Source organism: Alligator sinensis, unplaced genomic scaffold (assembly GCF_000455745.1).
Source record: "Alligator sinensis unplaced genomic scaffold, ASM45574v1 scaffold118_1, whole genome shotgun sequence".
In the NCBI taxonomy this organism is placed as follows: domain Eukaryota; kingdom Metazoa; phylum Chordata; order Crocodylia; family Alligatoridae; genus Alligator; species Alligator sinensis.
The window spans coordinates 3,076,635-3,103,722 of record NW_005841850.1 but is presented as its reverse complement, the minus strand read 5'-3'; the positions used below and the strand labels follow the sequence as shown (position 1 = coordinate 3,103,722).

At 48.0% G+C, this 27,088-nt stretch overlaps 1 protein-coding gene across 1 annotated transcript in view; it reads right to left on the bottom strand.

Annotated features, from left to right (window-relative positions):
• Nucleotides 1-27,088, bottom strand: part of CUEDC1 (CUE domain containing 1) — a 93,219-nt gene that overhangs the window by 23,410 nt on the left and 42,721 nt on the right. The window contains 2 exon segments of the mRNA XM_025210379.1: nt 590-767; nt 769-1,193. Coding sequence (XP_025066164.1) covers nt 590-767; nt 769-869 — 279 coding nt within the window. The 5' untranslated portion in view covers nt 870-1,193.

Below are 27,088 nucleotides of genomic sequence, written 5' to 3'. Positions count from 1 at the left end.
GGTCCTTGCAGTTTCGTTCCTATGTTCATCTCGCACGTCAAGACTGGAGAACAACTACAATCTTTGCTGGAAGGAGGATGAGTGTCACATCTGACGGAGGGGAAGGGAAGCACTGGAGCAAAGTCGAGACCAGTTAGTAAAACTGCTCCAAAAAAAAGGATAAAAAGCTCTTCCATACTCAGGGAACCTGCTTCTTCTGACTTCAGTGCCTACAACACAGTTAACTCCTGCCCCAAGGCAGGGTCTGGCTACGGTGCTGTTTCTTGCTATTACAGGGCTCAATACTCAGCTGAATTAGAGCCCGATAACAATTTCTAAGGATCTCAAAGCGCTTTAAAGCATTAGGTATTGAAGTCTGCTCTCCCTTCCTCCCCCTTTTCTGTGCATTATTACAAGCAAATTTGCAGATGAGGAAATTAAGGCATGAGGAGGCCCCCGAAAAAAACCCCCAGAAAAACATCAATGCAGAAGCCCGGACTCTGACCACACAGCCCCTTTCTATAGACACTAGGTAAAACTCCCTTCTTTTTTCTGGATGCCAATTAACAGTGACTCTGGGCAAGGGGATGGGACAGGTACTGGACGTTACCTCGGGGGGGATACTGTCATCAGAGTCCGAGCTGTCGTCATAGCCACCGCCGTCCAAGTTCATCTGCAAGAGCTGGTCAATGGTGGCGTCCACGGCCCCGTTGTTGGCCCTCAGGACACATTCAATGATGTCGTAATCCATGTTGGGGAACATCGTCTTGAAGTCCTCCACCCCCCCCCCGCCGCACCTGCTGGCTGGGCCGGCTGTTATTGAGCTCCTGAGCAGAAGAGCTGTTCCTTGAGCTGCCATTGCTGCTGCTCCTCCGGAACAGGCTTGTCATTTTGGAGAGCTGTTTTTGGAAAATGTTTGACCCTTTGAAAACTACTTGAGAGACAACACAAAGAATAGGAGATGATCAATCCCAGCAGAGGAGGAGGCGGCGGCAACGGTGGCAGGGAATGCAGCACCGCCCGCCGGCTCTGGCGTCCAGAAATTACGTGGGCATCCTTTGAAACTACCACCCAGCGATCCAGCATGCAACGGAGGGGCATGCAGGAGGCCTCAGCAGAAGAGCCGTGCAACCACGGAGAGGCCAGGCTCGCAGCAGTCCCACGCCGGCGCCCGCAAAGGAAAGGCCTTCAGCAACACGGCAGCATCATTTAACCTGGGAACAGGAAAGAGAGAGACACATGTTGGACAGTCTCATGAAGAGCCAGCTGGACCCCTCTGAGCCAAACAGAAGGGCGTTTTGGCCTGTAAAGGGATCCTTTGGTCAAAAGCACTGATTTCTAATTTTTTTTTTTTTTTTGTGGAAAAACCTTGGATTTCCATGAAATAGCTGATCCCTGAAGTAGATCCAAAAACCATCTGGGAACTGTTATGGTGCATGGGTGTGTGGCTAGCTCAGCAAACGGCATGTTTCAATAACCAATTTATAAATGTTTTCATCAAATTCCCCATTTGAAAACCGCTGGGCTGAGACTTAGACCCTGGGAAAGGGAAGCAGCTCCAAACACTCTTAAAAAATGGCTTATTTTTAACCCTCGGTCTTGACAGCGCACAGGGTTCGTTCACATTGGGAACATCATCTCCGGCTCAGCCGAGAGCATGGTCACAGAGCTTACGGCAGTATCAAATCTCTAAAGTTGGTCGAGTCCGATTAGCTATTAATTACCTGTTGGGTCTGTCATCAAATCCAACGAAGGAGAGAGCCCTCTGGATTGACGAGAACACTGTATCTATTAAATGAATGCCACATTTTTATCTTAGCTTCGTTAAATGGGGAACATAAGGAGGTGATCTCAGGTACCGAGCAGGAGTGAAACGATGCTGGAAAGGCAGCTGGTTCTGCCAAAACTTTGCAAACACCTCATTAAGCAAAGAAATATATCTGGTACCTGAACAGTGCGGAGCCGTGCATACTCTCCCTTCGCTAGGCTAGGTGGGGAGGAAAAGCAGAGCCCCAGTTGCGTTTGCATTTCTCTAAGTTCGCAGGTGTATTAACATTTTACAGTGACTAAGTATTTATAAGGCATTTATGGAAATGAGCACAATTATCTGCAGAGGGAGCTTCAGAAGGTGATTTGAAATCTGCGTCAAATATGTGAATCCAATGTATTCGCCTGGATTTGCCGTCAAGAGACTGCAACTCGCTGCGGTCATTCAGAACAAGAAATAAAAAAGGACCGGTGTCACCGGCATTTGGATGGTGCGTCGCCTTCCTCCCTTTTATATCTGGTTTCCAAGTCACCATGCTTGTTTCCTGAAGACCACACTATTCTTTTTTAATAAATCTCTCCTCTGCATTAGAGATTCACAGGAATTACAGCTACAAAGAGCAGAGGCCAGTCTGCACTGGAAAAGGTGACAATAGGAAATACTGAGTGATGGGAGGAAAGAGTTTCTAAAAGCATCCTTCCAGGAGCAAACCGAGAAGCCGATCGTTTATTGTATTCCCATTGCAAGAACACCTGGAAGCCATAACAAGGGCTCCAAGTTTCCTAGGCTTTGGTCAGAAACATGCTCTTCAGGATCTGAATTGTGGTAGCACCTGCCAACCCATTATGAACTAGAAGCCCGTCTTCCCGTGAAAGCCAAAACAAATGAGGGGCCCTGCCTCAACCAGCTCACGATCCAAGCAATCATGGTATAAAAGGGCAGAGTGAGTCTGAACACAACTGCTCAAAAACTCCAATTATAGCATTATTGCTCTCAAATGGTTAGATGTCTCTTTAAATGAGAAAAAAGAAAGAAGGAGGAAGCGAAACCAACTCTGACAATGTCAGGGACGGAGCTAAATGCTTTGCAGCACAGCAAATCAACCCTTGGGAAAAGCCACCAAATCCAAGATTAACATTCAATTTAAAACCATAAACAGATTATATAGCTACTGCTTCTCATTTGGAGACACAGGGCCAAACTCATTCCTGGATTAACTCCGTTGATTAAAGAGAGTTACATCGGGGACAAACTTGATCCATAATATCATTTTCAAGGGCTTTTCCAAGTGGCAGGTGGAGCCTTGCAAGACAATGGTCCCTAAAATTGCATTCAATTAAACAAAAAAATCCCCCCCACCAAACAAAATGCATTATTTTAAAAGAAAAACGTCAGGGGAATTTCTTAATGAAACATCACACAATCGGATCCAAAACCATCAGGCAGAGCAACCTCCTCCTAAAGTTACCCATGCAGAACTGTTCCCTGTTTGAGCAGATATATTATGCATGGAAGTGATGTTCCTTATGCTAACCCATTCATGTTTGCAATAAAGCTGCAGCCTTTTACACCTTGAGTTATTCCAAATAATTTAGCAGGCTGCAAAGGGATCCAGGTATTTCCTGGGCTCCTCCAGAGACCTGTACTAAGCCCAACAAAATCAAGAGCGGATTCATTTTGCATTGCCCTTCTGTCCAAATTCCCTTTCCCTTCTCCAAACACAGCCCTGCTCCATTACAGCTTCGTGCGAATGCTGTCTTTAGCGAGCATTTATGGGTGTCCTGACCTTGCTTGTATTTCCTCCACAGCGATCTGTAACTATCTTTATCAAAGATGTGCATTACAGCACGGGGGGCACAACTGTGTTCACCCTTGCATATTTTATTACACGCACACACACACACAGGGCAATGCCCTCACTAAAAATATATGCTTTTCTATATGGAAATGTAGCTATGGTTGCCCCAAAGCCAGCTGGGACATATACCAGGTGCAAGCTCCCCCTGAAATTCCTCCTGTCCTTTCGATTTACTATGCTGGGATTTTTCATTCCTCCTGCTCCATCCGGTTTTTCGCTTAGCCTTCCCTCTATCCCCAGGAACGCGGGCGCGTTGGACAACCCCTGTGAAACGCTGCTGGCGTCGGCTGCAAAAACGCATCGCTGCTTCAGCCAGGAGAGTCCTGGCTTGGATCAGCTTTCTGGATAACCTCCCCTTACTTTGGCAGCTCTGAGCTCTCCTGAACCAGGGGGCTGAGTCTCCAAATCAAAGCTCAGATCCTGCAGCTGGAACCACAGGGGATGATTCAGAAACCCAAAGATATCCCACTGCAGGAGGAAGGCCTGAGACTAGGAAGGCTTCGATGCTGATGTTAACATCAAATGGCAGTTGACATCACTGAGTATTTTGTAAGATTGCTCAAAATTTCGTAGGGCTGAGCCAACACATTCCTTGCACTTTTGCAGCTCTTTCTATCTGGCAATCCCAGAGGACTTTTTATGAGTCACGTCTCCTCCCTATCTGGGGGCCATGGAGGCAAAAGACCTACTACAGACTCAAGGTGGGACCTTGTGTAGAGCCAGGAATGAGACCCAGCTCTCTTGCCTTCCATTTCCTTGCAATATTCACTTCACCGTGTTTCCTCCCCATTGTTTGCTGGAAGGTATGAAGTCACGTAACTGTAGACTGAACCCAGATCTGCACGTTTGGTTGCCAAGCCGTTGAACACGTAGCACTTATGAGGCCTGTCCTGCTTCACGATCAAAAATGAAGACGATCGCTAAAGGAGGCTGAACAGAGTCCAGAAAATCTAATATACTGATCGTGTATGGGGGGGTTGTATTACCTAAAACAGATGTGTCCAAAAACACTGAATACTCAGAAATAAAAGCAGCAGCGAGCCAAGATATGAATTACGATGGAGGAACTACACAGATGGCTACAAACACTTTGATCCCTGGAGTCCTGTAATAACGAATCGCAGCACAGGGCTCCCACCTACTAGGCCCATGGTATCCCATCTATTCACGCTGCAGCCCAGCACCCAGCCACGTTGCTTCTCTACCGTTGGCACACGAGGAGGAAAAAAAGATAATCCTCGGACGTTCCTTGAAACCCATTTCAGGGAAAGGATCCGAATTAGCGGAAAGCACTTCTTAGCAACTCAGCAGGCTCTGGCCAGGGGACAAAACAGGCAGTGACCTCTGTGGTCAGAGTCTATGGGAGTTTGGGAATTGTGCAGGGGATTGTGCGTGCTCTTCTCTTTACCACATCAGATGCAAGGAGGATTGTTCAGGAACATGCCTGCTTGTTATAGAAAACAGCTTTGCAAAAGCAAAAATACAGCTGCCCAAGTAAGACCTCAAGTTTCCAAAAATTCTGGGGAAGACTGTCTTTTTTTAGTTGGCTGCTTACAGCAGGGGTGTCAAACTCAAATGGGCTGGCAGGCCATATCCCCTGCTCTGGCCGCAGCGGACACCACCCACAGTGCCAGCGGGGCTGCCAGAGATCCAGCATCCACAGCGTGAAGCCGTGCCACTGTGATCAGAGTTGCAGCTGCAGGAGAAGACATTGGTCAGCCAGGTGTTAGCACTCAGTGTGCAGGTCCTCTCACACCCCCCTCTCCCGTCCTGCAGCCACTACTGCCACCAAGCCCCTGCATCACTGCGTGCAGCCAATTCCCGTGGCCTCAGGCAAGGGGGAATGGTAAATTCTGCAGCAGGGGCTATGCCGACACCTCCCCGCGCAGCAATATAAAGCCAACTAGGGGATGCAAATCCCACGAGCAAATGACTCCTTCTCCTTTACTCCAGCCCCCACCGGTGACTCCGTGGTCGTCTGTGCAGTCACGTGGCAAAGCCCTGGGAAAAGACAGTGATCCAGATGACCAACCTCCATGGGCCATCTATCTGATCCTCCACCAGCTTATAAGGACTCCTCGGTTTTCAACGGCACTCACCCTGGGGACCAGATGAAAATATAAGTATTTAGAAGTGCATGTAAAGAAAGAACAAGACATCTCCTTTGCTCCCGTATCAGTCTGTTTTTTGGACGATGAGGGAAATCTGCAGCTGGATCTGCTGCATAGTAAAATGCTTAGGAAGAGATTGCTCCCAGGTGTGTTATGCCTTAATTAACCATTGCTGTGAGCCATCTCCTACCAGTGAATTTAAACTCTAAGGGTGTGTACAGAAGTGCTCCATGCACATTTTACAGCGCTGTAATTTAGAGCCCTTTTTATAGCACTATAAAGTTACAGCGCTTAGGGATGAAAAGAAGGTTTGGGGAGATTGAGAAATCAGCTATGTGACGCAGCCTCACTTGCTGGCCTCATACAGTCCAAAAGGATGAGTTGGGCCATAAAAAAAAAAAAAAAAAAAAATCACGAGATCAGGGTAAAAAAATCATGAGATGTTTAAAAGAAAGTTAAGTATGTGAATGATTTTGCTGCCTTGTGTTTGAGCCTTTGGGATCTTGTTAATGCGCTTTTCTCTGAAGCCATGAAGGTTAGAGACTTTCCTTTTTGTTCCCTCTTAACTGAAAGCCACGGCTTGTGCACAATTATCTGAACTGCACCCGCTGGGAAGAGCCCAGAGGCATCCTGGAATATCACTTTATATGTGACAAGCACTGGGGGTGTGAGCAGAGCTTCCCTGGATTTGAGTGGGGCATTCAGCACTCCTATGAATCAGGCTCCACATCAACAGAGAACAAAAATCAGCTTGTTCTGATGCAAATGATCCTTTTCTGAAGAAGGTGTTAGTCAATATGACATGAAAGTCTGAGACAGCTCATCTAAATTACAGTCCATGGCATATAGCGTGACTGAGCCCAGTAACACACTGAATAATTGAAAGCTTCTGGTCGGAAGACGAGAAAAATCATGGATGCGTACAACGTTATATGCCAGCCAAACTCCACAGCACATCTGGGTTTAAACAACATAGAGGGAGTGCAGTGTTAAGACATTGCCAAAACCAGGAGGCACAAGATGATAGCGTGCAGCTTGTGAGAAGTCTGCTGAGAAACCCAGTTCAGGTAGGCGGAGTACAGAAATGCCTAATACTTCTTACGCACAGATCTGTGCCTTTTGACATGCCTCAAGTTTAGATGTACATGCAGATGCAAGCGACAGTAATGACAAATTTGGCTCGAAAGTACTTCCAATCCATTAATACAACCTGCCTTTATTAGCCCCTTGCTCTTGACAGGGCCTTTTATCAGCAAACCTCAAAGCACTTTAAAGGCCTGGGTTAATTTAAGATCACAAATATCCCGCTCCAGAATGGAGAGGAGACCTTTACCTTTACTGATCGGTATTCCTCACATCCTCTCTGTAATCATTCCTCTTTATTTTGCTTGTTAAGGAATTTGCTGCGCTACTAATACTGTAAATGATTGCGAAAAGACAGTGAAACACTGTAGGAGTTGGAGAAAAGCAACGGTTATGTGGATTTCCCAAAAAAGGCAAGAAGAGGGATCTTGCCTAATTCCTAGCTCACGAAAAACACTCCCAAAACAGCTGGAGAGTAATGAACTGTAAGCAGGATGGCGGGTTACAGCTGCGCTGGAAACATTCAGAGGCAGAAAGTGGACATTTAGGATACAGAAAATGTTCTAGTTCATGGAAAGCGTAAGGCATGATGCTGTTATTGGGTCTGGGAGCTATCGCTAGGTACCAACAGGCAAAAATCCTGTTCCACTCGGGGCAAGTCATTTCAGCAGAGATTTTAATATCTGCCTATGGGATTTGGACACCCAATTGCCATTCAAATTAATCTCTTTGCTTGTCTTTGCTTCAGGCTCCCCATCAAAATTAGGTTAGAAACGCTTATCCAGTAGTTGTCTGGTCACTGTATAATGGGGGAAAAAAAGGCAGAGATGTTTCTTGCTCTTGCACAACTCAAAACTAGCTTTGATTGTGTACATGCCTCCACTCAGGCACTGACACACAACTGTGTGAATGTTCATGGCACTCTGGCACCTCGAGACAACTTCACATGCTCCTCTCCCAATTTTGCAGATATGGGAACAAAACAGACAGCTTGGGTCACAAACGGGCAGTGGCAAAGAGAGCAGCACATGTTTTAACCCCCACTCCCACCCTCCTGCAAGGATATCCCAGTTGGTTGTATGGACCTTGGACTGCAGGTCGCTGTATCCAACTTGTTCAGCTGACTCCGAGAAGAGCGTGGGCAAATCATGCTTTACTGATAAAAATTGCCAGAGCATGGGGAGGGGCAGGGGGAAGGGACACATCACAGCTTTCTGCTAGATGCATTAGTAAATAGTGGAGAAATATAACTCTAATAGCAGATTGCATTCAATTATGGGAGTGCCAAAAAAAAGTGCCGATAAAAACCCCTGGCCGGGCTCACCATTCTCCTTGGGCTGTTCCCATCAACTCAAGTGCCACTATGTGCGGACAAACAAGAGCTTCAATAATGCAGCGCAAGAGCATCTGTGATGGCCCCGCAGGCTGTCTGAAGTGGCAGGGAAGTGTGACAGCTCATTTGCACCCTCTCTCCAGCTTTGGGTGGGTTTTTACATCTGCAAGGCAGAAAGGGCAGAGGGCCTTCCTGGGACAGAGTGGCGAGACATATCCAGCCCGCTTGAGGAAGAAATGGAGCACGCCAGGACGGGGAGGGCTGCGCCACGCCTCCGCTCGCACCCGCAGTGCGACAGGGCTTGAGAGAAAACTCAGCACCCCTTTCCCCCATCCCCTCCACAGCAGCACTTCCCCTACCCCTGCAGACCTCCTTGGGGCTGGAGACCTGCGAGCATTTCACCATAAAGTTTAACTCAATCAGCAAAGCCCGGCAACCTGAACAGACCCCAGTTAGGGCTAAACTTACACCAGAGTCACCGGTGTGACTTCAGGGATGAATTTAGTCCCACCGCAACAAACTGTGCTTCGATGGACTGCATCATCCAACAACGCCGGACTTGCTCAGAACAACGATCGGTCTGTATACCCATTCCTGGAGGAGAAACTGAGGCTGAGATCAGGTCTTACGTTACAAAGTTTAGCCAATGCAACTAAGATTGCACCCCTGGACTACTGAACTCTGCCAGCAAAACCCATGCTCTAGACACAGCTACAGTGGGAGGAAAGGCCTTCTGCCAGCTTGGCTACTGTTGTGCGAGAGGTCTGCTGCCCTGTGCCACAACTCTAAAAGAGACGGGACAGCACATCTGTAGAGTGGGTTCATGACTCTTCATCAAGAACCAAGGTTACAAATGGGCCACACTTAGCGTGCACGTGCCTGGTAGAGTCAGTCTCTCAGCTCTAAGCCATGGTGGCTCACGGCTCCCTTTGTTTTCCATTACTTCCCCTTGCTCTTGGAAAGGGACTGTCCTATTCCCATGAAAATCACAGGAGTCCAGAAGTGAAAGCTTTCAGCAAAAGGCCAAAAGAGAGGAGATCTGAAGGTGTCTGCTTCCCTAGGCTTTGCCAATCTCCCTTCTTCTAGCCCCAGCTCCTGCAGTCACACTATTGCATACATTTTGTTCCATTTCTCACCTTTTTGTTTGCAGAAAACCACTTTAAAGCATGATCCAGCAAGACTTAAGTGGGCAACACACAAAGAAGGCAAACATGAAAAAGCAATTTTGGGGTTTTTTTGTTTGTTTAAAAAAAAAAAGCCAATCTCATTTTTTTTTGTCATCACACTGGATTCAGAACTGGCTGCTCCTATCCCCAACTCTCTAGAGCCCCTTCCTGCACCAAGAGCCTGTGGCATGACTCTATGGAAAGTGTCTCCTGGAGAGGGAAGGCAAAAAGGCCGATCTCCTTGGGAAACAGGTCCATTACTCATCACAGCCCTTCATGCAGTCAAAGGAAAAGGAAGGTGACCAGCAGATGGTTCATACAAAATCTCATTAGCTAATTCAATTGTTTTTGACACCCCTTGGAAAAGAATGGTTCATTACCATGCAGATGGAGAGCACCCTCCATTCCCAAGCTAATGGTCATAAAGCACAGCGCGATATTACACTCCCCAACATTTATACAGCAAGTGCGGTTCATGCGTGGAGGGGACGATCTTTGCCATAGGAAAGTTGGCAGACTGGCATTTGAACATACCTTCTGCTAGGGAGTCGTTTTAACTTTCTGGCAGCGAGAGGTGGGGGAAGCATCTCTCTGAAGTCACGGGATAAAAAGCTCCTATCCTTTCCTGAGCCCTCCCTGGCTTTGACACCCAGCAGCTGTATTGTTCTAGCGAGTGCATGAGATCTAGTTCAAGCTGAGGTCAGGAGCATGGCTAAGGATAATGATGCAACGCAGCAGATTTTATTCAATTGCTCGTGGCGGTCCAAGGCAGAATCCACTCTCGCACGCTCGCCAGGCATCGCTAGTCTTCCCGCTTGCAGCTGGCACCGAGGGACCGCTGAAGGGAGGGACTGGGATGATATCCTGAAGCTGAGCACAAAATCAACCCTAAGTGTGCATATATAAGCACAACAACTTCATATTTCCTACGGGAGGCTCTGGAAACAGTCGCAATCATTATTTGCACTTATATGGGAGGGTTTTCAACACCTCTTAGCTGGGATGAAGGAAAAAAACTTCTAAAGACAGTGCCAAAGCACATATTTACCTGGTACGCTGGTCCTTGTGAGGCACCAGGCCTTCTTTTTACCAAAAAGAGAGTATATATGGAGGTGGCCAGCTCCCACAATACTAGAGCTTTACCCCTCTATTTAGGTGGTCCTGTTGCTGGAATATTTGAGGACTTGAAAGCACATCCTTACCCCAGAAGGGTGCTGGGAAGTGGTGGTATAATGAAGTCCCAATAAATGCCTAATCTATATTACACAGTGTGTTTAAGAACTGAATTAACAGCCTCTTATAGATATGCAAACACTCACACACACGTGTGTGTATAATACACACACTCACACACACACACACACACACACACATGCATATGCATTGAATCCAGACATACAGAAGTTAAGGAAATCTAAGAAACGCAAATGTGTTTTGCACTTAGTTCTGGGAGTTCATTCATTCATGCTCGTGCTCATCTCTTCTCTCCGATGCCAGCTCTCCTCTGGTAAACCTGTTCACAGGATCTTATGGGTGTCCTATCATGCTAAGAAAATGTACTCGGCGCCAGTCAGGGCTTTTTCAAGGGGTTCGGCTTTATTTCCACACACAAGTTTCTTCTTGCTCTGTGCAACTCCTTGTTAGACATCCCTTGAACTTTGGGAGTCTGGTTGACATTTGCCTGTAAAATTGATTTTGCAACCAATGTGCACTGCAAGGCAAATCCACCCCCATCAGCAGAAAGAAAAAGTATTTCAAAGATCCCCCCCCACCCCACCCCTACCCTCCAGTATTTTATGTTCTGCTGCAGGAATTAAATGAAGCCCTAGAAAAACCCAGCTCCCTCCCCCAACCCACATACATACTGAGTAATTGCTTTTTCACTGTAGAAAAGGGCTGCTTTATTTCAGTTAAGCCGAGGCTTGGAGTTGTGCAGCGTGTGTAATCTGTTAGTCAAAGGACAAGGCGGCAGTGACACCGCGAGCTCGAGCAGCCCTCGGTTCCATGTTTCGATAGCACTGAACAACATGGGGACGGTTGTGTTGTCACCTCCAAAACACAGCAACACAGTTGGTCCGTCTCCAAATGTTATCTCTTGATAAGCTGACCCTATGACACTTCTGTTGACAAGAATAAGTAATTAGAGCGTGGGCTGCTCGTTTGAATTCATTAGGGTTTAAACAGTTACCACGCTTTCCTCAAACGTGGAGTTATACGAGATAATAATAATGATACGGGTGGGCCCAACAAACCCCGGCATGGCAGCTGATGTCTGCGTACGGCTTAAGGGGTGCGACAAATGCAACATTGCGAGCTCACCCCAGTTACTTCCGCCTGCCCTACACCTCCCATGAACAGGTGCAGATCATATGCACAATCGCATTAGTAGGCTCTGGCACTCTTACAAGTGCAAGGCTAATCACTTCCCACGTATTCAGTTCAGTTCTGCTCATTAAAACACAGGAGCTCTGCCAATTATTGGTACCTGTCTTTCCACTGGGCCGCTCCCAAGACACCTACTTTATTGGCAGCCATACAAATGAGGCATTGTGGCACAATCACCAGCAATCAAATCGAACACGCCCGCCTCACTTTTCACCCCAGAGGCACCCAACATTTTACAAGCGACGGCTCATATCGAGGCGGAGGAGTCGCTCTTTCCCAGGGAATGCAGCCATGCCTGTAGCGAGATGCTTGATACCACGATGCCGGATTAGAAAGGGAAGACGCCTGCATTCGTCTAGAACGGCACGTCTCGCCCAAAGCCAGGGGCCGTCTCTCAGTGCCCGGCTGCTCTGCTTTCACAGAGATGCATTCATCTAGGATTAAAGGCCTGGAAGGGACCTCCCAAGTCAGAGCCCGGTCCTCAGTTGCTGCAGGCAATTGTGCCATAGCATCCTTTCCATAAACTTACTGAGCTCCTTCTGGCCCCAGCTAGTGCCTCTGCTGATCCAAGTGGAAGGCTGCTCCATGGCTTCACCCTGCTTTGATAGCACAAAACCTTCTTCTACCTGCCAGCCCATATCCATTTGTTCTTGTGCCAACATGGCCCTTTAAGTTCAAGTCGTTCTGCTCCCTCCTGGAGGTTTATCTTGCTGACATATTTATAGATGGCAACTCTATCCCCTCTCCACCTTCCTTTGCCAGGGCTAAATAAGCCAAGCTCTTTTAGATAAGGGGACAGGCCCTCCATTCTGCTGATCATCCGAATAACCACGTGCGTGTTCCCTATCACCATGCAAGTATTAATTGAGCAACTCTCTTCTGGCTGCCGAACATCACGCGTCAGAAAGAAAGTGGTACCTCTGGGAATAATGCCTTCCCATCAGCTGAAGAGCATTGCTGGAGACAGCACTGTCCTGTACCAGGAAGAGATGGCATTTCCTGGAACAGCAACCGAGTGGTGCTGCCAGACAGATGGCGGAGGAATAGCTGTGTTTTTACCTCTCTTCCTGGAGAGTGACATAGGAAACAAAATGCAATCAAACTGACAGGCCCTGGCTGGGGCCTGGGGAAGTGCTGTAGCATCTTTACACAAAGAGAAGTGGTGAAGACATTTGAAAGAGATCTCCTACAGCGCCAGTGTGCCCCTCGGCACCGGGCTGGCACCTGGACACTCCCCTGGATTGAAGAGATCATTGCCATGTACCAAACCTACAACTGGAAGAGTCACATTGCCCACGACTCTGTCCATTTGGTGGTCCTAGCATCTCTCTATCCCTCTCTAGTCTCTGCTGCATCAATGCCACATCAGCAGCAACCTCCTCACCATTTGCAGCACAGAGCCATGTTTTCTGGAACAGGAAATAAGAAGAACAGTCTACACATTTTCTTGAATACAAAAGTTGATGCAAACACAATGCTAATGCGACTTCCCCAACACACTAATGTTCCCCCAGAAAGGAATTTATTTGTTTTTTGTTTTTTTACAGACTGCTTATCAGACCATTTGGCATTTCTTTTGCTACCCAATACATCCCTGAAACATGGAAGGTGCCAAACTGTAGCCGATTTTGGATTATAAACTTCATTGCTGAACAACAAGAAAACTTTCAACACCTCCCTGCCATCTGACACCAATTCTGCTTGATCTGCACAACAAAAAAAGCACTTCACAAGGACACTCTCATGGACCCAGAGGGGCAGTTTCCAGATTCAGCTTCCTGCAAAAATGAAGTTTATTTCCTACATATGGGGACTTTTTACCATCTTTAAATTTTCCCTGAGCTTGATGAAGGGCATGTGAGCCCAAAAGCTTGTGGAAAAAAAAAAGATTTTTTTTTTTTTTTTTTGCAATTTCTCAGTTGGTCTGAAAAAAGGTATCATCTCTGAACCAAGAGTTCTAGATTTTTGCACTTCAAAATGAATCCAGCACTTCGGTATCACCTTCCCAGCTGCACTCCAAGGAGAGTTTTCAAGATTGCTTTGCAATGGAGCAGATCGGATCAGACCATCGGACTAACGCCTGCCGTACTGTAAATGGTCCTACGGGCATTTGAAATGGACTCTGAGGCCGTGCCATCTAAGCGCAGCAAAATTTGACATGACTGCAACCAAGAGACTGGAATTCATCTCTCATATTTATCAATATTTTACTGATCTGAAGTTGCGGTGGACAGGGCACGGTGTGCCCATGTCTGATGTACGTATGCCAAAACGACTGCTGTACTCCCAACTCAGCCAAGGACAAAGGACGTGCAGGGGCCGGAGGAAATGCTTCAAGGACACCCTCATGGTGAACCAAGAAATCTGTGGTCTGAACCTCCCTTTAACCATCACCCGTGGCGTTTGCCAGAGGGTCTGTGGCTCTAGGATTGGCCTTCTTAGCTATCAAGACTCGTCTACAACCCTTACTTGACCCACAGAAGCGATCATCCCCGACTGTGAGGGATCGCCAACAATGACGACGGATCCACCGTTAAATGCCGAGGGACAAACCCCTCCTTCACCCCACTACTAAGGTCGGTAGAGTTGCATGTGTATTTATGGCAGAATGGGCTCCATCAAGCCCAAAAAGTAACACACCACCTCCCTGTGCATTACTGACCAACATACCAAGCAAAAGGTGACCCAGTTCAGGGATATAACAAGTTGGGTTTACTAACAAGACTATCCACAGTATTCACTCATCTACCATACACTGGGAAGGAAAGAATCCGATTCTCAGAAATGCACCGAGAGAAAATGTCAGTGCATTAACAACACTTGGTTTCTGTGGCCTCTTTCAACAGGGATTTCCCAGCAAAGGGTGAACATTAATTGAGTTTCCCAACAACTCTCTGAAGTATTTTAATAACCATTTCACAGATGGGTGAACCTGAGCACGCAGAAGTTAAGTGATTTGCCATAGGTCACACAGTAAGACTCAGAAGTAACTGGGACTGAGCAGTCCTGGTCCCATTTCCCAGACCTGCCGTGCGGTGGCAATATTTACTGGTTCTCTGCTAATTGATACGCAGTCCCCATGTACAATTTTCCCTTCAAAGAGGATGCACAGTGCCTTGGCAGTAACAACAGGTACTTCGCAAATATGCTGGCAGAAACACCGCCAAGTTGGAGATAATTTGTTGAGCTAAAGAGGCAGAGCATGCTGAGAGCACCGGATAAAAACACCTTGCTCTTCAGCTTTTCTCCAATGCCTGATGAAGGGTGTTTGTGCCTGGAAGCTTGCAATTAAAGACATTTTTTGCAGAAATCTTGTTGGTCTAATAAAAGATCTCATCTCTATTCCGAGTCCTGATTGCTCTTCATCTGACATTTATAAAAGCATATTAAACAAAGCTGTTGCAGTTTCCATTTTTACCTGCTCCTAGCAGATTTGGCGAGCCCAGAGCTCTCTGTGCTTGGTACCTCTGCTAGATTATACTGGGTGTTTCACCACCTGCAAAGTAAACCAAAGAGAGGAGAGCTTCAAAGAGGCTGCCCGAAGGCTGATGCATCCTCCTGCGACACCGCAGCATTTTTACTACCGTGATGTAAAGAAGGAAGAGTCCAATAACAGGTGGATATTATCAGAAAGGAAGCCTGGGGTAGACCCAAGGAAACAGTGGGTCTTCACAACATCTAATAATTTCCAGGCTAAAGGACCACTGTTCCAGCATACACATCTACAATGGTGAAAACGTAGCTGTATTGGTGCTTCTGTTCACCCAGGCAAAGCAAGACAAGCTCCCAAACCACTGAACCATACCCATGTTTCACAGGCCACATGCAAATCCAGCTGTTTATACTGAGAAAATCATCTCTGCTTGCTTTCCTATTTGAGCAGTGCATTGATGGGGTAGAGCTGTGTTTCATAGAGACACCGAGGCATTATCCAGGGTCTCTGAGCTATGCTGACTTCACATAGCTGATCCTTGCCTGGGATACTCTATACCTGGTGGGATTAGACCTTTAAACATCTGCCTGAAATGTCAGAGGAAGCCAACAGAGGAATGCCCGATTATCCCAGGAAGGATAATTACGGCTCCACCAAAAAACCCACAGAGGGGCAGCGCCACTATTTCAAATGCCAGCTCCAAGTTGCAGGAAATGCAATTAATTGTCACAATGACCATTAAAACCTACCAGTGGGCGAACTGGTGTCAAAATAGGGAAGAGGTCAAAGCCCTGAATGACCTCGCTCTCCAAAGCTGCAATTTCAGGTGTTCACGACTGCCACACGAGCCCTTGGATCATGTTGGCTGGTCTGCTAAACTGGTCATTTCACACTGGGAGCAGTGGTTGCCCAGCTCCGCGAGGGAAGTAGCTTCACTGAAGCAAGGGAACAGCTGTAATAGAGGTGTGGCCAATTGTTTACAGCCCTCTCGACTCGGGGAAGTCTTGGCATTAAGTGCGAATGAGAATATTCCAGTCCCCAGTGTCCGCTCCGGCTCAGACAACAGATGGGATCGCTTAAGCGCTGCTAAATGAGGCCAGCCCTTTTTCCCTTCCACTGCCATACTGTATTTGCAAGTTCGCTCTGCAAATATGCTGGAACAGCAACTGTGCTATTTACAGACAGGACTGGCGAGTCGTACAGACAGCATCCATTTCATCCGCCTTATCCAGCCACATGTGAGCTTTCTGCGCGCTCTGCTGCATTAGACGGAGTCTACGAGCCCTGAACCTAGGGCTTTACACTGCTGCTTCGATGTAGGCGATCTTTTATCTGTGGGATTTCCAGCACTTGCCGGATTAGACCCAGAGCTACTGCCCGGCATACGGAAAGCCGGTGCAATGAGGTCTCTCGACTTCACCAGGCTTTAGGCCAGCATCTTTCAATTTACAGCGGTGGCACCTCTCACGCGAGCTCACCATGCATTTGCAGTCAGAAAGTGGAGAGCAGTTCTCTCTTCCTCTTCCCCTCCCCAAGACGCTATTTCTGGTGCGGCTCGGAAACCTGCAATATCGTCTCTGCCAAGGGATGTATTTTTATCTTCTCCCCTAGGAGCTTTGCCGCACTTGGCATTATCATTAGGAAACGTTTGACAACACATGTTGGATTGCACCATCTAATAAAACCTCTGTTAGACCCTCTTCATTTCTCCAGTGAAGACAAGGCTCTGGTTTAGCTGGCAGCTCAGAGCCGTGCGAATGGCTTCCCATGCAGAGTGGGATTTTGCAGACGGAAGAAATTCCTATGGAATATCTCATAAAAGTCACAGGAACAGGAGCAGCATGTTTTACCAATAACATACGGTAGAAAAGATACGTGCAGTTGGCTTGGCGTTGGATCCAGGGCTCTGAGTCAATGACCCAGCAGCTCCAAGCTCTCACTAATGTACATTTAATTATCTGGCTTTCCTGTGTTCTCAATAATAGTGCGGTGCTGCTTTGCACATACTTTGAGATGCTGCTGAGATGCTCCCAGCATTGTAGGATTTCAAACATTTCTGCAACTATCAGTTTAGTCTCTCACCTTTGGAGGTAGGAATTGCTCCTGCTGTACAAGGCAAGCAGGGAGAAGTGAATGATACGGGATCCAGGTCACACAGCAACAAAGCCAAGTACTAGCCTTGCTTTAAAAATCCTTTCCCCCCCCCACCCCAACTTCTTTAGCCATCAAAAGCAAAGGAACAACAGATCATCACAGCCCAATACTTAAAGGGCAGGAGAATACAAGGGCCATCTAAACTGCAGCGTTTGAGACCCAGGATGCTGCTACCACAGATGGCAGCAAACGTAAATGTGTCTAGCGCAGACTAGGACGTGGCTACCCCCCGACACGTTAAGCAGTTAAGGGGATAAGTAATAACAGGTTTCCCAAACACGTTCTACTCCTCCCACGTGGGAGCACAGCTTCTCTCTGCGGTGACAGCCCAGCAATGGTTTGCTTTCCTGGCAAAGGGGGAGATATAGCCGGGATGTGCCTGCTTCGCGGCAATCCATCTAAATGAGACCTCAGGGGATGATCCCATCCAGAGAAAAGTCAGGCACCGCCTTCCTCTGTTTGCAATCATGCCGTGGATTTAACACTAGGTACAAAAACCTTGCCTGGAAGTAATATCAGGACAGAAGCTTTAACCCAGAAACAGTCTGGACCTACAAAATTCAGGTCCTTGAAGGAATTGCCATGCATGCTGCATCCCAGGCAGCCTTCTCGGTTTCCGGGACATCTGGGGACGGGTATCCGCGCACATGGAGGCACTGTCAGCTGGAATGACCCTCATCTGGGAACGAGAGAACAGAGGAGGAAGAGCCCATCACCAGCAGTGAAGCTACAGTGCTGCCCCCAGGATGCCTTCCCCTGGAGCAAATGCAAAATGGGTGCCCGAGATGTGCATGGGTGGAGGTTGGGGGGGGATGGGGGGGGAAGAAGGACTCGCAGTTCTGTAACTAAACAGGCATACACCTAAAGGAGGAGAGGTCTTGACCCCATTCCTCCTCCCAGAGGTTATTGATAGTGATGTCCAAGACCTTGAACTTCTGGAGGAACGCTGCATGGGAAGCTGAGAGCAGGGAGCTCAGGTCACTGGGGAGACAGGCTGAGATGCTCGGTGCTAAATGAACCATCCTAAATGCTCACTATGTCTTCAGGGGTTTGGGTTGTAGCCGTGTTGGTCTAAGGACATAGGCCTTCATACACTGTACTTCATATGTTGCATCTCCTAGCTAACCCTGGATAGTAAAAAGCCTTACTAATAGATGCTGCTATGGGGGGATAGGGGTCAGCAAGAAAACCAGGCACGATTTTCAACCTCCGACTGAGCTGCCTGGTTGCAGATATGTTCTTTCAACCCAAAAGGCTGCATCGTAGCTTCAAACGCTCGTCGCACTTCCCTCTGCCTATCAGCCTCGCCACCGTCTTAATCAAGTCCAGTATCAGCCAGCTGTTTGTCAGCCATAAACTAATTGTAGGCAAGTGCTCGGCAATCTTGGTGGCAGCAGCCTGATCATATGCAGCGAGGGCAAGGAAGTTTGCTCGTTGACAGTCCACAACATTTTATTAACTCACTTAGTGACTGCAAGTAAATACCTATCAGAGAGTGAACTGATCTTCAGCACTTCTGAAGTCTGTATTTACAGGCTAATGAATAGCTTATCAGTCACACCCATGGCCAGCGCTGCCTACAAGAGGAGGCAGTGTACCGGAGACTTCTCCGACGCCGTACTTTGAAGTCTCCTTTGCAAGCAAGGGGACGGCACGGCCCATATGGTGCGCTGACACGCATAGCAATCGGAAAGCATGCGGTCTGCCAACCAATAATGAGCTTGCATTCTAGGACCGGCAGGAAACGTGGAGTTGATCCCACAATAATGTATGTAGCCAGCCTGTGGCACAGAGGCATGTTAATAAAGACAGGCTCGTACAGCCAGAAGCAAAAGAGCTGCTACCTAAGACCTCAATCCTGCAAAGACTATACGTGTCAGTGCCCTGGGATTACTCAAGTGTAAATCAGGACCAGGGCCTAAGCACATGCAGCCTTTTGCAATTTTGCTACGGCTCAAAAGCACCCAAGAGCAAGAATCGACAGTCAGCCCAGGTGCAGGATTAGAGAGACGCTGCCTGAAGAATGCCGCGATTCAGAGAAGATGGTGACATTTATAAATGACTTACTGTAAATGAATGAAAGTGCAAGTCTCATAGTCTTTCCACCATTTGTTTCCTTACTGCACCTCTCTCACCTGAGACACAGATAACTGTCCCAGCTGCATTGCTTTCATTTAGGGTCTGTTTCAATGAATGCAGTAGCTCAAACATCACTGTTTTTCAAGCCAAAAGCCCCACCTGCTTTTATGGACCTTGAGGCCAGGACAGAACGTGAGGCTCACCTGCATGGGACAAATCACAGATTTCACCCTGTAATTCCTGTACTGAGCCAGCCATTTATGGCTCAATGAAAGCAGGATCACCAAAAATACAACCCACAGGCTAGATCCCAGGAAAGGTGGAGGTGCTTGACACCCCTGAACTAAAGCATTGCTTTTAGAAAGATTCCCCGTCATGATTTAAAACATCCAATCCAGTCTAAAAAATAAAAAGCCCTGAAAACATTCCTGGGAACAAGAAAAAAGGAAAGCTCCACAAACAAGCTAAGCTTCAGGGAACAAACTATTGGAAAGAGTCTCTTTAAACTGGATGTGTTAAGCCGCACATGAAAGAAAACCTACTTTGATAAAACTGTTTCCAGTGATCTCCCATCAACCAGAGCCTTATAAATTGGTTTTATTACAGAGGAACTCTCAGCCCTGGAATGTAGTTGCTCAGCTGCTGTAGGTTTTAGCATAGCAGTGTCTAAAATAGGATTAAAATTAGGTTTAAGAGCAAATGACTGGAAACAAAAATTACAGTGCTTTCCGCTAGCAAATTAAAATCTACAGCAAGGGGAGGATGTGGCCTTTGCATCTGATTAGTCGTTCTAAAATTTCCCCTATTCCCTTGCAGTTCACCTCGGAAAGGATGCACATGCCTAGCTCCCGTGTGTGTGCAATCTGGGAAAACTGCTTGCTGTCAAATCTTTTTCCGTGGAAACAAAATAAATCCACGAGGATCCCTGTTAACGCTCTTTCCATCACATATTAAAACCGCAGGTTTTTCACCCTTTTAAAGAAGTAAAACGCAATCAGGGTCAGATGCCCTGTCCAAAATCCAACAGCATGCGTGCACCTCTACAGAGTGCAATTCTCCTACCAGTCCTGATGGCCCAAAGTTCAAAACAGGGCAAAGAAGAAACGCACAGACGGCTGCCGAAAGCCATAAAGAAACGCTGGTCACTGGGCTGAGAGGGAGAGATTAAGGAGATAAGCCAACAGATTGAGAACGGGCATCAGAAAGAGGCAAAATACATGCAGCATCGCAAAGTAAATCTGCATACAGCTGCTTATGCAAAAAATGTCTGAGGCCTGCATCTCTAGCTGAACACAAGGAGACATCGCCAACACCATCTGTGAGAAGGGTCCAAACTACAGCAAAGCTCTCCTGATCGCTCCTGAGTTCTGCATATCAACACATTAACCCTAACAGCAGCAACCCTGAGCAGGGTCACTGAGGAGTCCTAATTTACCGTGATCAAATTAATTGCTGTTCAGTGGGACTGGACAGAACAACCACAGAGCAAATGCTGCAAGCGCTGAGCAAAACATAGACATGAATAAAACTTGCATTAAGGAAAAAAAAAAAACCCAGAAAGGCAGGATTGACTATTCACATTACAGGTGCGCCGACATCCCGATCAAAATCAGGGGTCTCTTATGGTGGACACTTGAGGCACTGGCTGCTCTGGAAGGTGATGTCTCTCTAAAGAAGTATGGACAGACCGGGGCTCCAAAAAGGAGGTAAAAGTCCAGGGTACCCTGAGACAGTTTAAGTGAGCTGCCCAAAGCCACAGAGGGAGTCTGTGGCAGAGCTGGATCCAGCTCTCCCAAAATAATCCATTCCCCACCAGACCATTGCTCCCAGTTGGTTTCAACTTGCACAGCCATGAAAGGAAAGTTGACCAGGCAGAGATTACGGTCCCACTAGGTCACAAAAAAGAGAAAGAGGGCGAGTCCCAGATGCTCCACAGACCTGTCCTTGCTGCAGGCCAACGGAGATGCCCGGCCACACACGGCCGCACTGCCCTGTCCCCCTCACCTGCCAACGGGGTCACCGCTCGCACACGCAACCAGGCCTCTCCCCAGCACTCCTTCCTCCCGCTATTAATACCGAGGGTGCCAGGGTTGGTACCAAACCACCATGCACTGCCGAATAGCCTGCATGTGCCGCTCCTGGAAAGGCCAAGTCCAGGAAATAATCAGAGGAGCAAAGGCCGCATGTAACCTTTATTGACCAAAAGCACGTGACGGCCAGGAAGAGCCACTGAGAGCTCTGCCCTCGGCCTCACGCCCCCTCCGAGTCGCAGCGGCTACCCGAACGGGTCCGGAGCAAGAGAGACTTGCCAGAAGACCTTCATTCACTGGCTCGAACAGCTTGGATCTCTCCCGCCCCCGTCACCGCCCCGCTCGTCCCAAGTGAAAACAAACCGGCTGCGGCAATAGCAGGGAGCAATGAGAATATCAATTTGTTCGGCAGGCAAAGCCGAGGCGGGATCCCAATGCTCTCACGAGTGCAAGAGGCGGTGGGCGAGAAAAGCCGGTGGGAAGAACGGCAAGTGCCCGCCCGCCCACGAGTGCCATCCCTGGCAGCCTTTCGCCCCTTCTGGAGGAAGCGCCGATGGAGACGAAGGCATGGGACAGATACATAATGAATAGGAAAACAGCCCGACCAGCTAATCATGTTTGCTGGTGGCCGGCCAAGCCTCGTACTCCAGGCTATCTGCTCCAGCGGCTGTGGGAAAACATACTTCTAACGCAAAATCAGTTTTAAAGTGATTTAACTTTAGCACACTTCGCATCTGCGCTCGCTGGGGAAGTCAGCCAGCGAGTGCCCTGTCCAGCAGGTTTGTTCCTTGTTCTTCCAAGCAAGGGGCAGCAGATTTCAGTTCCCAAGTGCACTGCTTCATCATCCTCCTGGCCCTTCAGATCATGCCGCCTCCCCCATTACGAGCCGCTAATGCTTTCACGGTTCAGTTCGGCTGAAGTTCGTTAGCATCCCAACGGCTCAGCCGAGACCAAGGCCCCGCTGTGCTTGGTGCTGTACATGCACCTCACAGTACAAACAGGCAACACAGGCCAAGGATGGTCTTTAACCATCAAATCCCTTTCCAATGTTGCTCTGCTGAATTCATCCACTCTCCTTGAAGTCACTGATCGCTCCCATGCGGTCTCATGAGTCTGGACTGGAGCGAGAGGGTCTTCCTGGTAGACCTCAGGGACAAGGCCAGACAAACACAGGCCTCTGCACTTACTGGGCCTCTATGCACGCTCAGAAAACATTGCTTCCTAACACCTCTGCCCCCCGAGACCCTCACAGAAAGTCCTCCCCTCGCTGCTCACAATGCCAGCTGCAACCACGCAATACTGGCATAACCTTCTTCACCTCGGTTTTCATGCTGCCCTAGATCTTCCTATCCTCCAGCAATGCCAGAAGTCACAGCCCTACCCCTCCTCGGCTCGCTTCTCAACGCTGGCCCGTACCTTGCCTCATTGCAATGGCTGCAGAGGTGGCCCTTCATTGCCACTTTGCTGCACTAGTTTATATAATCCTGTAGCTTTCCCCCACCTGCTCATCTCCAGCTTGGTTAATATGTAAGCTCCCTGGGACAGCACTTATCTATCACGTACTGCACGCTCGCTCTGTGTTGGGTCCAATCAGGTCCCAAGCGGAAGCCCTCTGAATTCAAGGCAATGTAAATACACGGCAATGAAGGAAATCAAGAGATGTCTCCCTGGTCAGCTTCTGCAACAGTGGACATGTCTTACCCCTGCAACCAAAATGAGAGAAGAGAGGCATCACACCAGGGTCCGAGTATTAGTGCACAACTTGGGAGACTAGGGTTCAGTCCTCCGGTCGCTCACAGCTTTGGGGTCCCATTTATAAATGGTGGGTAATCGGAGCTCTCTTACCTTACAGGGTGCTGGTGGAGTGAATGCATAAGCATGTAACCTATTAAAAATCAAGCAAAAGGTTTCCAGATGCTCTGTACAAGGACCTTGTACAGGCAGGCAGGGCTGTGGCTGAGTCCACAAACCCCTGGGTCTTAACCACAGGTCCTCCAATGCTGCTGGAGAGCCTCTTCTGCCTCAATCTACTCCTTTCACCCCGTTTTACCTGCTCCCAGGGCAGTGAAGAAGGCACCTCCTCAAATGCCGAAGGCTGCTGGAAATCCAAGCAGCAGCCCCAGCAGTGGGCGAGCGAAATTTCACTCGGTCTCCCCCTCTTCTGTTCCTCCAACGTGTTTCCTAATGAGCAATTAAATGGGGCTGTCCTACTAACGCGGCCGTCGAATTACGGCGGCTGTGTTTATAAAACAAAAACAAGGCCGCGATGTTAATTAAGTTAGCGCAAGCTCCCAGAGCTGGCTCAGGAGGCTGGTTGAAAGTGCGAATGCAAGCGCACGCAGGCTCTGGATAGGGAAGATTTGCCTGTCTCCACACACCCACTCCAGCAGCGTGGAATCAGCTCCATGCCAAGAAATATGGATGGGGTTTCTCTTTGCATTACGCAGCAGAGAGGAGATGCCGAGAAGCGACGCTCCTTCTGTAGCGTGCATCGGGAAGCACCTGTTTTTTGTTTTGCAAACCACTGGGGTAGGAGGTCATGTGCATAAGGAATGTGAGCCACAAGTCCAAGCTGTTTCAGTGTGAAAAAGCCTCCTGTTGCATTGTCATCATTCAGGAGAGAAGGCTAATCTATTATCCGGCCTAAAAAATAAAAAGGCAGTGGGAGAACAGGGGGGTTTGGACTGGATGCTGAGATATCATGTTATAGGCTAGGGATGAAACAGCAGTCCTGCAAACCCCAACTTTCCTCAAACAAAAACCCAGTTTCGATTTAATGAAGCACAGGACAAAATGCCCATTTTAGGGTACTGGTTTGGGGGGCCAGGTGGCACTAACCTTTCATCCCAGTCCTCTCTGTAGGAAGCCCTCAGCATCTGCCCCCTCTCTCCTCCCTCGTTGCTGGGTGGTTGCTCCAGCTCCAGTGACTTTGATTACTGTTGCCCCAAGGCTTTCCTCTCCTACCTTGTCCATGCCCCACAACTCAACGACCTGCCTCGACATTTCTTCCTGCATATCCTGCTGCTGGCTCAACCTCAGCACGGTGGAAACTCACCTCCTTGCCCGTCCACATCTGTCCCTGCGGGCAACTCCTCGCCAAGTTTATCAACGGGGCTCATCAGATTCGTCCTTCTCCATCCCTCCCCATCCTGTTGGCTCTTCACTCCTTGCTCTCAAAAACTTTGTCACAAAGCAGATACGGCTCCCAGACAGCTTTGCTCCGAGCGAGGAAATCAGGCTGCCCCCTGAGCAGCGATCCTTTCCGTGCATCTTACCCTTCTACTTTTCTCTATCCATCATGACGTCGTAACACAGCCAGGATGTCCCAGCTGTCCCCAGGCCGCACACGATTGCCATTTCGCATTTTATGGCCACAACAGAGACCGAATAGAAACCTGTCTCGAGCCAAAGGAGATTCGCCTGAAGCTATTAGCTGCCTTGGGCCTCTGACACACAGATGAGCAGTTTCGAGTCCAGCCGGCAGAGGGCAGCCACTTTACATTTCACGCCCTACCTAGCCCGTTCCCCGTTATCTCTGCTGTGCCTCCAGTCTAATGCAAACATAAGGCTTCTCAGATCAAAGAATCACTCTTTCTTTCTGTCCAGAAGGCAATACACACACCCATGATACTTCATAAAAACAACGATAATTATAGAGAGCGCATCGGTGCTTTACACTCCAATTTGGACTGGAGCTTTTTGCTGGTATCCCCATAAATGACATCCACCATCAACATATCCCAAAATGGCACTCCTGATCATTGTGTCCTTCTGGATCGGTGCGTGCATCTACACGTCGCTGTGCTTTAGTACTTCCTTTATGGAAGTACTAAAGCCGGCCGTACTGCGCCATGCGGGCAGTACACACGTAGATTTGCCTGCTGTCGCCGAAACGGCACGCTATTTGTGGGGAGCACGCCACTACCGCGACGTAGCAAGCGATCACGTGTAGACCCACGTGATCACAGCATCACCGCAGTGCAACATGTAGATGCACCCGGTTTTACCTACATCACAAACAGCTATTGCAAATCGGGTATTTAATAGACATATAAAAAGAGTCTTAAACTGGCAGTCAGGGGTGTTTAATCAAATAGCTGCACCCAACTCCCCTTGAAATATGAGCATTTAAATCCTTTAGAAATGAAAAGATTTTAAGCCTAAGAGACACAGGGACGACCTAGGTCTTGCTCATCACAGGCAACATTTTCTGCAGCTAGCCCAGAAGCTTGTGTTCGAGCACTAGCAAATCTTTAACAAAAATAAAATAAGATCCAGTGCTCACAATGTTTTCAAGCAGCTGAGAATCTATCCCATCCTTTAGGCTCCTTTACCTAATGCAGTAGGACGTTGTCTTTTTCCTATATGTAAAAAGGGAAAGTAACAACATTTGTTTTTAAGTTTTCTTTTTTGCTCTCAAATTGATCACAGGCATTTCAAGAGTTCTGCCTGATCCACTTCCTCTCATTTTGGGGCTTTAGGAATTGTATTTAAAAAAAATAATAATTAAAAAAAAAAATAAAGGGTGCGATTGTTGCCCCCAAACAATGGGCACACAGAAGGTGCCCCTCCATCACACACATTTGTCACTCATAAAGCTGTCGCCAGCTCCACCCAAATAACACACTCCCTTCTCAGGGACAGATTTATGACAGGCCATCGGGGAACTAACAGATGTCAGCGCTTCTCAACACCCAGCGGGTTTATACAGCAGCTTAACTCAGCTAAAAGTCACTAGGACAAATCCAGCCCAGGTGTAAGATTAAATTCACCTCCCTTACAAGCTAATACCTTCCCCCCACTTGTGACTATTGGGGAAATGTTGCCGACTTTCAACCCACCGACTTTCAAATTACGTCCCACTTCTCCAATGAGATCCAAAGCCGTAAAGTCTCGTAGCTCTGTATGGGGACAGGGGGTTGCTCATACAGGGCTGCTGGCCAGATCAGCCTGTTTGGAGACAGATAAATCCAAGTGGAAAGTTGCTAGCACCAGGCTTGCAAACAAGCCCTCCTTCCCATGCACCAAAAAAAGAAAATAAAAAGGACAAACCACCGTAAAGGAAATTAAATGTAAAGACAGACTGAGCCAACAGGGTTAGTGCTATTCCCTACAAAATGTCAGGCCTTTGGTATCCTTACCGTGACTAATCCACGGTTTTCACACACATTTGCCATGCCAGAATTACAGCCCGAGTTTGAAACTAAGCCTATATTAATGAGATGGCACAGGTAGTTAATCAAAAAGTTCCTTGCCTTGTAAGGCTGCTGTGCCTGGGTTTCATCTAAGGTAATTTGATCTTGGTAGGACGACATTCCTAAAATAGCTGAGGGAATTCAAACATGAAATAAGGTTTCCAGGAAGGGATTAGAAAAAAAAATAGGTCAAGCAAGTGTGAGTGATTCAAGTAACCCAGTATCCCTTTGTGAAATTTAAATGGATCTCTGTTAAAAATCTCTCTTGTGTCAAGGTGTGGGATAAATTAGACACGAGGGGCTGCCTTAAGAAAAAAGGCAGATATGAAATCACTGCAAGGTGACTGAGCCGTGCGACCCCTTTCTCCCTTGGCTTCCCTTGCTGCCATCAACACGCGCCTGCCTCCAGCTGCAATCCTTCAAAAGTTTACAGCGTCTTGGAAAAGTCAAATAACGGTAGAAACGCGCAGGAGAACAAGGGGACCAAGGAGCCCGGCTGCAAGAATCCCCCGGC